The sequence below is a fragment of the Nematolebias whitei genome, chromosome 18 (genome assembly GCF_014905685.2).
Source record: "Nematolebias whitei isolate Nwh7 chromosome 18, NemWhi1, whole genome shotgun sequence".
NCBI classification, from domain to species: domain Eukaryota; kingdom Metazoa; phylum Chordata; class Actinopteri; order Cyprinodontiformes; family Rivulidae; genus Nematolebias; species Nematolebias whitei.
This window is the reverse complement of record NC_056515.1, coordinates 16,255,350-16,265,634: the sequence shown is the minus strand read 5'-3', so window position 1 is coordinate 16,265,634 and position 10,285 is coordinate 16,255,350. Positions and strand designations below refer to the sequence as shown.

The following is a 10,285-nucleotide window of genomic DNA, read 5'->3' as shown; positions in this document are numbered from 1 at the left end:
GAACCCCCAACTCTCGCATTGGAGGACGACTGCTCTAACCACTCAGCCACAGCCGCCCCAAATGCAGAATAAATATTTCCTGAAACGTGACTCATGACCAGCTCGATAAAAAGGAGTGCCTTTTTAAAACGTTCTTTAAATACTGCATTTTTTGGACTACAAGGTGCACTTAAAATCCTTGAATTTTCTTAAAAATCGACAGTGAACCTTATAATCCAGTGTACCTCAGGCATTATTTCTGGTTGTGCTTACTGAGCTCAAACCGATTTTATGTGGTAAACAGTGCTCAAAACTCTGTCAAAATGAACTTATTTCACTTAATGCATGCCACCTTTTCACACAAGAGTTAAAATAAAAATCCTCACTGTGCTGGCTTGAATGAAACCCTCATTAAGTAATGTACATCTATATCTGATTAACTTTTGGAGTCAACTCAACTCCTAGAGTTTCCAAAACCAGAATGTGAGGCAGATCTTTCAGTTATCAGGCTCCTCTCTTGTGGAACCAACTTCCAGTTTCTGTCCGTGAGGCTGAAACATTATCCAGTTTTAAAACTAGGCTTAAAATCCTATAGTTAGGGTCGGCTTGGGTTTCCTGAACTGTCCCTTAGTTATGCTGCTATAGGCTTAGACTGCTGGAGGAAACAACTGACCACATTTTTTCACTACGCTTTTCTTTACTTACTCTGCTCGACCTATTTTGTATTAGTAATTATTTTTTCTATCCTTAACATGTGTTTTTTGTTTTTCAGATACACCTGCACCTATATCTGGACCTCCCATTCTGTGTTCGTCTGTCTCTCCTTCCTGTCCTCTCAAACCAGCCGGTCAAAGCAGATGGCCGCTTGTCCTGATCCTGGTTCTGCTGGAGGTTTCTTCCTGTTAAAAGGGAGTTTTTCCTTTCCACTGTTGCCACTGTGCTTGCTCAAGATGGGAGACTGTGACAAAGTGAAGATTCAACTCGTCTGCTGCTTCCTTAGATAGAGAACTTTACTAATTGGCTTTTCTATGTATGTGAATGTTTCTGCTATATAAATAAACTGAATTGGAAAAAACTGAATTGATGCACATAGGCAGCACGGTGGCGCAACTGGTAGAGCAAGCAGGTCCTTGGTTCAAATCCCAGTCCTGGGGGCCTTTCTGGGTGGAGTTTGCATGTTCTCTCCGTGCATGTGTGGGTTTTCTCTGGGTGCTCCGGTTTCCTCCCACAGACCAAAAACATACATGTTAGACTGACTGGTAACTCCAAATTTTAGAAAAATTTGACAGAGTTCTTCATTTTGTTCTGTTACTTGAAGATTATTATGATTGAACTAATTGTTTGGAAAAAGGGGCAGATATAATAAGATTTTTTCTTCTTTCTGCTGCCTTTCATTTTAAATCTCTTGTATTTTTTTATATAGTTTATGCAATTGTTTTGTTTTTTAAAATGAATAAACTTTTTATACCATACCATAAATTGTCTCTTGTTCATGAAGGAGGGAAAGATGGAGCGTGAGATTGATAGGCGGATAGGTGCAGCGTTGGCACTGAAGTTGGCGCTGTACCGGTCTGTCATGGTGAAGAGAGAGCTGAGTAAACAGGCGAAGCTCACAATTTACCGGTCGTTCTACGTTCGTACCCTCATCTATGGTCATGAGTTTGGGTTGTGACCGAAAGAACGAGATCACGGATACAAGCGGCCGAAATGAGTTTTCTCCGCAGGGTGTCTGGACTCTCCCTTAGAGACAGGGTGAGAAGCTCGGTCATCTGGGAGGGACTCAGAGTAGAGCCGCTGCTTCTCCACATCGAGAGGAGCCAGTTGAGGTGGCTCGGGCATCTGGTTAGGATGCCTCCTGGACACCTCCCTGGTGAGGTGTTCCGGAGACCCATGGGTTTGTGATATTGAAGACATTTTACAAACATTTTATAAATCATAAAAAAAAAACCACTAGAAGTGACACATTTTGTTTTTCTTTTGTTTATGAAACAATAAACAGCCATCTTAAATCTGATCTGAAGCCAGCGATGAGTCAAAAAGGCCTTTGTGATCCTCTTCAACGTCACCAAACGCATCATATTGTTTACACATAAACAGTGTTGGTATGACAGAGTAAAGCTCACCAGCAGTTCAGTCCAAAAAAAGAGAAAAAATTGATCAGAATGCACAATAAAACATCCAACTTAGCAATGCATTAACTGGATATCATGCAAGTAAATCACCACAAGAACACTGTAAACAAAGGTACATAAGCTGCAGGATACTGTCGTCATACCAGTTTCATAGTTTCAGTAGGTATAGTAGTAATGTTGGGCACACAAAGAATCTTTAAAGGCAGAAACATCTTAGCATGCTGCATGATTTTTACTGTGTCACAGATCAGCTCTGAGCGGTCAGGAGCACATGGACGCCACAACACTCCAGAAAAAAAGGATTAAAAAAACCCAGCCAATAAAATAATCAAACAAAACAGTAATTAATTCCACCAACTCTCTACCAGTGAGACTTGTGGTTCTGATTGTCTCACACAAGCAGCTTTAGTCATGCAAAATACCCACAGGTAAGATAAGCAACACAGGTAAGACTCATGCTCATCATAAAAAAGGTTTAAATTGTTAATAAATTTACTGTACAGGTAAAAGAGCACAACAATAAACTGCAACCATGGAAACACTAAGATTTCAACTTTAGATTTGCAGAGAAGGACGAGCACGAAGAGGAAAGTGGTGCGCACGAGGCTGACAGAATCAAGCGAAGGTGTTTGTTGGTCAGGTGCAGCCACAGAGGGGGGCTGACGGGGGTCTCCTTGCTGCAGCTGATGTGATGTTGGTGTGACCGTCTGCTGTGGCTGCAGAAAGAGAAGAGCAAGGTGGGTGGGTGTGCCGAGGGCCGGAGGACGACCCGTCGTTCCTAAATCCTGAAAGCCGACCCTCCATCCACCTGCGCCCCTCTCTCCACGCTGATGACCACTTTGTCAGATCATCGACTTCAGCTACGCTCCACTTCCAAATGCTGCCTTTAAAAACAAAACAACAACAAACACATTTAAACACATTCGTAGTATTTAATAATGTTTTTATCACCGTGTGTGAGTGGTAGTAGCTGTTGTGGACCTCTTTGCTGATGTAGACAGGCGCAGACAGAAACATTAGTGTTTATTGTAATACAGGATTCATTTTATTGTCCTACGTGTAGAAAGGGGGAGGAGTTGAAAAGTTTGAAGGACTTCCTGTGTTGTTCTGTGGAGCACCTCGGTGGACTCAGTCAACAACTGAAGGTGCTGCGGTAAGAGTCCAGGGTGTCATGCAGGGGGTGTGACGTGTTGTTCAGGATCTGGAGCAGTTTCCTCAGCATCCTCTGCTCAGACACCTCTGTCAGAGACTGCAGGTCCACTCCCAGAACTGAACCAGCTCTCTTGATGAGTTGATCAAGTCTTTTGGCATCAGCTTTCTTCACCCTGCTGCCCCAGCACACCACAGCGTAAACTAAAAATAAACTAAAGCTACAAAATGAGGAGTCTTAGTAGTAGCTATATCTCAAGAAAATGTTACATTTTGTTCTATAAGCCCTTGTCCCTAAAGACAGGGGTGCTGCATATGAAAAATCTGCAGCTGATTTCTTCAGTGTACATGTAATAATAATAATAATAATAATAATAATGTGTCATGTGTTGTCATCATTGTATGTTTCCACACAATGGTGAAATTGGCTCTCTGCATTTAGCCCATCCACCACCAGGTGGTGCAGTGGACAGCTATTGGGGGCACCTGGGGATGAGCTGTGCTGCTCAGAAACACCATGAGATGTGCAATGACTGGGGATTGAACCTGGGACTTTTGGGTCCTGAGTCAGCTGCCCTGCCTCTACACCATCTCAGCCCCCGTGAGAATCCATAATGAATTAGACTTTATGGGAATTTTGATGTTCCCTGATCAACAGTTAAATTAGCAAACACTTTGTCTGGGTATACAGTAGGTATTAGCGTGCCAACCTGTAAAAGTGTTTCTTTGCATGCGTTGTACCTGTTGTTGTTGTACCTCAGCCCTGCAGCGGTGCAGCGGGGGCCCCTGAACAGTGGAAATGGACGTTTTGCCACCGGCTGTCTCTGCGGTGCCATACTCTGGTCTCTTCTGATTGGCTGGAGCGGGGTTGACCCTGGCTGTCCATAAACTGCGTCAGGCGAATGTATGCAATGCAGGCCGCGTCATCTCCGACCATGTGCACATGAGGGTTGAGGATGGTGGTGTGGATGGGTTTGCTGTTTTTAGAAAGGACTGAAGGGTGAAAGGTAAGCGCCATGTTAGGATGTAGGTGTTAACATGACATTCAGTATGAACCACGAGAACAGGTGAAACTGTGCACTTACGATTGTCAAAGTAAAATCTATGAAAGTCCATGCCTTCCACCAGGTTCCCCAGACCCTCAGGCTCAAATGAGGTGAGACCAGGGTCACAGATCTTCCTGAAAGGGAGTAGGTCCAAGTCAGAATGAATGTAAATATAACACATTTAACTTTTATTGTGTTTCAAACATTTTCTAATCTCCTTGACCACATTTAATAGAAACCAGTGATGTCTTTAACAATTGTATGTTGTTAAATAGACACCATAAAATTATATTGTAGTAGATCCTAAATTTTATCTTATTTTAATCTAGAATCAAATGTTATAGTACCTTCATGTGTCTTCTCATAGATTCTTATGTCATTTGTTTTTAACCTTCTCATCTTGATGTACTGTATCTTATATATTCAACCTCATATCTTATCATCTAATCATATTATTTAAATTCCTCATATTTTATCATCTTATATAGTCTAGTCACATTTCATATCCTTTTAGCTCATACTGCCTATTCTCATCTAACATATTTCATCACAACATATTTCCTCATCTCATATCCTTCTCATCTAATTGTAGCTTCTACTTTCTTAAAATCTCTCATCACTGTATCGTTTAATTTGATCATAATTTCCATCTCACATCTATTCTTTTTGTATCCTCTAATTCTCTCAGATTTTGTCATTAGAGTCTTACTACTCTGCTGCCATCGAGTGGTTGAAAATAGTAGTGGTCAATATTTTCAGTCAAAATGAATGAAAATGGTCATAGCTCAGCCAAAAATTGGTTTATAAATATGGGGGAAAATCCATTAATACATTGCTTCGGCCTATAAGTTACAGGGCATGCAAATTATGCAACCCCCCCCCCCCCCCAAAAAAAAAAAACAAGACTTATACAGCGAAAAATACAGTACTAAAGAATTGTTGAGCTTGTAGTAAGAAAGTTTTCTTTTTGTCCTGCATAATTTGTTGTTGTTATTTCATGTCTTTATGGAAATGGACTTCCACTGATGTGAACATTTTCCAGCCCTTAACCCCCCCACCCCCACCCCCCCACACACACACACACCACACACACACTCAGACTGCATTATTCCTAATTATATGGTGAGTAGAGAGGGGAGCAGCAGCTGGAACAATGACTGAAATCGCTCTTGAATCTATTAATACAACACATTTGGATGCCAGTCAGATGAATGGTTCTGGCTGATTGACATCCACTTTACGTTTCCTGCTGCTGGTTGAAGTCTCATGTGAAATGAAAGATAAGTGGTGAACTCACGCGTAGGCCTCAAAGTCTCCATTGTTGACAGCTTCGATAAGCTGCTCCGTGATCTTTATTATCTCCTGCTTGCGAGCTGTTGAGAAGAAACACCATGAGAAAGATGTGATCAAATCCCAAAGTGATAATCATCACCAAGTCACAGGAGGAAAAAACTTCATCACAACCATCCGAGATTGAACTTCAGAATCACGAGAGCTGGTAATTCGACTCAAGTCTTGCTCTTCTGTTCTGATCTCCTCAGTGGGATGTCAAACAGAAACTAAAGTGTTCATACCCCCCATCATCTGTCTAGGTGCCTCTACCTCGATTTATCATCCATCAGATCTGTTTCCATACGAGGCTGCTTGACCTCATCATCGTGACGAAGTCTTCTGTCTCAGTCCTTCAGAAGACTTTAACAGATACTTTCTCTCCACACAGACAGGAGGTCTTAACTCGATCAGACTGTCTCGTTTCCTCCCTCCCACCCCATCATTCCCTCCCCCTCTCTATATCCTGTTCATTTTGCTCGTGTGCCTTTTTTGATCATAAATACATCTCTATAGATGTTTTTCAGTCTAACAGATTCATGTCAACCATCATGAAAATATAAACATCTCAAACTAAACGTCTCTTTAACGTGATTAAAGAGACGTTTCACTTTAAAAACAACCACGTAGACACCTAACGACCCCCAGCAGAGTTTTACATGTCCTGGTTTTATTATATCTGTATACTGTAAGGCTCGGACAGCCCTCAAAGTAAGTGCAGATAATCATCATCTTAAGCTGCTTAAAGTATTAAATATTTCTGAAGCCCAAAGGCTGCACACACACAAGCATACATTTTCAGTATTTTGTTTAGCTAAAATAATTTTAAAAAGTTATTTAAAAAAAGAAAGAAAGTGTAAACAAGCTGATAAATGTTTCCTTTAGACCCGTCTGCCTGTTCGAATGGCAGCTTTAGTCTTGGTTTCAGTTTTTAAACAAGCTTCATCTCTTTTAAGAGTTTGAGGTCAGCGAGTTGAAGACACTCGGGCCCAACAACTGGTGAAAAGACTAAAATCCACGACCAGGACTCATGATTAACTTGTGGAGTGCTAAACCCTCACCCACGCGAGCTGCTGATCCAGAGCAGGAGTCTCACAACGTTACAACCAAATAAGCCAGTTTTGTCTTTTATCTCTGCAAATACAATTTGTCAAGAGCTGCAAAAAGAGTTTGAAATACAGCTGAAATAAAACAAAACAATTCATTGGGTGATATAGGAATAAAATACAAAGTTGTGTTGGTTAAAATCATGTGAAATGAACGAGTGCATGCATTTTATTTTTACACGTTAGGACAAAGGACCAATCTCTTTTAAAGAGGTGACTTTTATTTATTTATTTATTTATTTATTTATTTGTGCATCATGTATTTATGTATTTTAATGCAGTTATTTGTTATTTATTTCATGCTTTAATGCATTTATTTATTTGTTTATTTATATATTTATTAATTTAGTATTTTAGGTATTTATTTATTTACTTATGTATTCATTTATTTATTCATGCATTTGTTTATTTTTTATGTATGTATTTATTTATACATTTATTTATTATGTATTTATTTATACATTTATTATTTTTTAAATTTATTTATTAATTTATCTATTAATTAATTAATTAATTTTTATGCATTTATTTGTGAATAAATTTATTTTTTGCTTATACCTCCTGTTGTAACATTTAAACACTAAACTCTGGAGACCGATGTGAGCCCCTTCAATGTGTATGGATAATTAATAATTTACAGTAAGAACCAACTTTGAAACAATAAAGCTTTTACTGACATCCTCATAAATGTTTAGAGAGAACACAACCAAAAGACCTCTGAGTGCATATTTTCATGCAACTTATTGAAATAAACTTACAGTAAAAAACAAAACAAAAACAGAAACCTTCGTGGGCTTCAGCCTTGATTCAAGTTTTTTATGGTAAATTAATGGACTGTACTTATGTAACGCCTTTCTATCTTATAGAAATACTCAAAGCTCTTTACAACAATCTGTGCCTCATTTACCCGTTCATACAGCTCTATACTAGATCTCTACAAAGCTAATTGAACAAATCATTCTAAAGAAACTAATCAGTGATTTATCACATTCATCCACTGATGGGACACACATCAGAGGCTATGAGAGATTCAGTGTCTTGCCCAGGGACGCTTCAACATGTGACTGCTGGTGGATTCGAACCCCCAACTCTTGCATTGGAGGACGACTGCTCTAACTCAGCCACAGACGCCCTTTATCAAAGGAAATACTTTTGATTCCTATTAGATGATGTGACATGTTTTTGTAGAACATTTTGTTTTGATATTTTATGAAATAGTGTGAGCAAAACTGCACTCTGTTTTTCCCTAAGAAACTTACATCAGGAAGTCCAAAAAAGTTCAATCTGGTCCTCTGGACATTCAAAAAAACAAAAAACAAAACAAAGCAAAAAAATCTAGAAACGTTTCGTCTCTCATCCAAGAGACTTCCTCAGTCTGAGATGCTGTTTTCAGCTCAGTCTCTTAAATAGCACCTTCTCAGAGTGGATCAACCAGTTTTGCTGCTGACAACCAAAACCAGCTGATCACATGCTCAAGAAGGACCACCAGCCTAACAATGGATCATTAGCACATTGATGGCTGTTTACTGTTCACAGAGGGCTGAGTGATACTAGCAATCACAGCATTGTAAGAGGGGGACAGTTGAACCCGGAGGCCTCCACACCTGTTTAATGATGGACGATTTCTTTTCACAAAGATGGCCTCCTTTACTCCTCTCTCAAACCATTGTTCCTCTCTGTCCAGGATGTGCACATCCTCATCCCTGAAAGAGTGACCGCTGGCCTGGAGATGAGTGTAGACCACAGAGTCCTGGCCTGATGATGTTGATCTTCTGTGCTGGTCCATCCTTTTGGCCAGTGGCTGTTTAGTTTCCCCGATGTAAGACTGATCACAGCCCTCCTGACACTGAACAGCATACACAACATTACTCTGTTTGTGCCGGGGGACTGGATCTTTGGGATGAACCAGTCTTTGCCGTAATGTATTTTGGGGTTTAAAAGCCACTGGGACGTTATGTTTAGAAAATAAACGTCTCAGTTTCTCTGATACTCCCTCAACATATGGAATGACCACTGGTCTGGGTCTGGGTTCCTCCTTTTCACCTGATGGCCGACTGGAGTCCTGTTTGGGTTTCTTCTCTGCTTTTAGGAAGGCCCAGTTAGGATATCCACATTGCTCTAGAGCCTGTCTTGTGTGGGATTTCTCCTTCTGCCTGGCTCCTGAGCTAGTGGGGACGCTGTCTGCTCTGTGGTACAGAGTCCTGATGACTCCTAACTTGTACTCCAAAGGGTGATGGGAGTCAAACTGCAAATACTGGTCTGTGTGGGTCACCCACACAATGTGGATATCCTAACTGGGCCTTCCTGAAAGCAGAGAAGAACAAGTGAGAGAAGAGTTAAAATGTAAAGAAGGAGATAGGAATAGAGGAGAGAGAGAGAGGGATGAATAGAACACAAATCAACATCATTAAAGTCTGCCTGTAGACCTGCGGAAAAAAACAAAACAAAAAAAAACAACAAACAACTTATATAATGATACTTATAACATGTTACGGCCCCTGGCCTCTAGAGTCTGTGTAGTCTCTTTTTTTTTTAATGCAGATTCAGGTGTGGCAGCACACTCAGCTGATTGGCTGCCATGAGGCTGCAGAACAGCAACCCCATTGGACCAGCAGGAGATTGCCACACCAATCAGATGATGATGAGGTCCACCTGCACCCTATTAAAGGCTCCTGGGATCATTCCTTCAATGGGGGCAGCTTTAGGTAGAGGTTTTTGTGCAGCTGATCCCTACTTTGTTGTATCCTTTTGAGGATTGTTTTGGGGACAGTTTTAGACAGAAGTTTTGTACAGCTGACTCCCATTTTTGGTTGTTGTAACTTTTTTGAGGACTGTTTGGGCAACTTTAGAGTATTATGTACTCCTGATCCCTTTCTGCTCAGCTTAGCAGCATGATTCTGAGTTTGACGGGGTGATTCCACTTGTACTTGGAAAGTTTTTGGTGAACCTTTAATGTTGTTTTGTTTGGGTTGTTTTGAGTCTGGACTAGACTGACTTGTTTGGTTTTTATTTAATTGTTGCAGCAGCATTTGACCCACTTTAGTATATTTTTGTTGGGTCAAAGAGTATTTGTCTGTGGAACATTTTTTGTTGTTGTAATAAACCTACTTTTTAAAAATCAATCAACTACATCTTTTTTCTAGACACATTTTATGTTACACCCCTGATACCCTAGACATGGGGACGTAACAAACATCATTAGAAAGTATTTTATACAGTACATGGTAATACAAGATATATTTAGTGGCTACCACAACCCAACTGAGTGTGAATCTGATAAACACCTGAATCTAAACACCTGTGTGAGCGTTTGTCACTATAAAGTTTCTCCATAAAAATGTTCAACAGTGGATGTGGGGACCCATAAACCCGTCCCCACAGGACACGAAGGTGACACAGGGAAGACCGGAACTAAAGATACACAGGGGTCCCCAAGCCCGGAACTCCGGGAGTCCCCCAACAGGGACACCCGCACCCCCCAGAGAGATAGGCAAAGGGAAGCCCCAGGTGATCCTCAGCAACCACAATGCAGAAACCCCAGGAG

At 40.7% G+C, this 10,285-nt stretch overlaps 1 protein-coding gene across 1 annotated transcript in view; it reads right to left on the bottom strand.

The window, feature by feature from the left end:
- Positions 1-2,293: 2,293 nt before the first annotated feature.
- The window catches only part of LOC119425024 (calcium/calmodulin-dependent protein kinase type II subunit beta), a gene marked incomplete at its 5' end in the record, with an annotated part of 28,748 nt that continues 20,756 nt past the window's right edge, over positions 2,294-10,285 (bottom strand). Inside the window, 4 exon segments of the mRNA XM_037692546.1 lie at positions 2,294-2,995; positions 4,002-4,253; positions 4,346-4,440; positions 5,604-5,679. Coding sequence (XP_037548474.1) covers positions 4,018-4,253; positions 4,346-4,440; positions 5,604-5,679 — 407 coding nt within the window.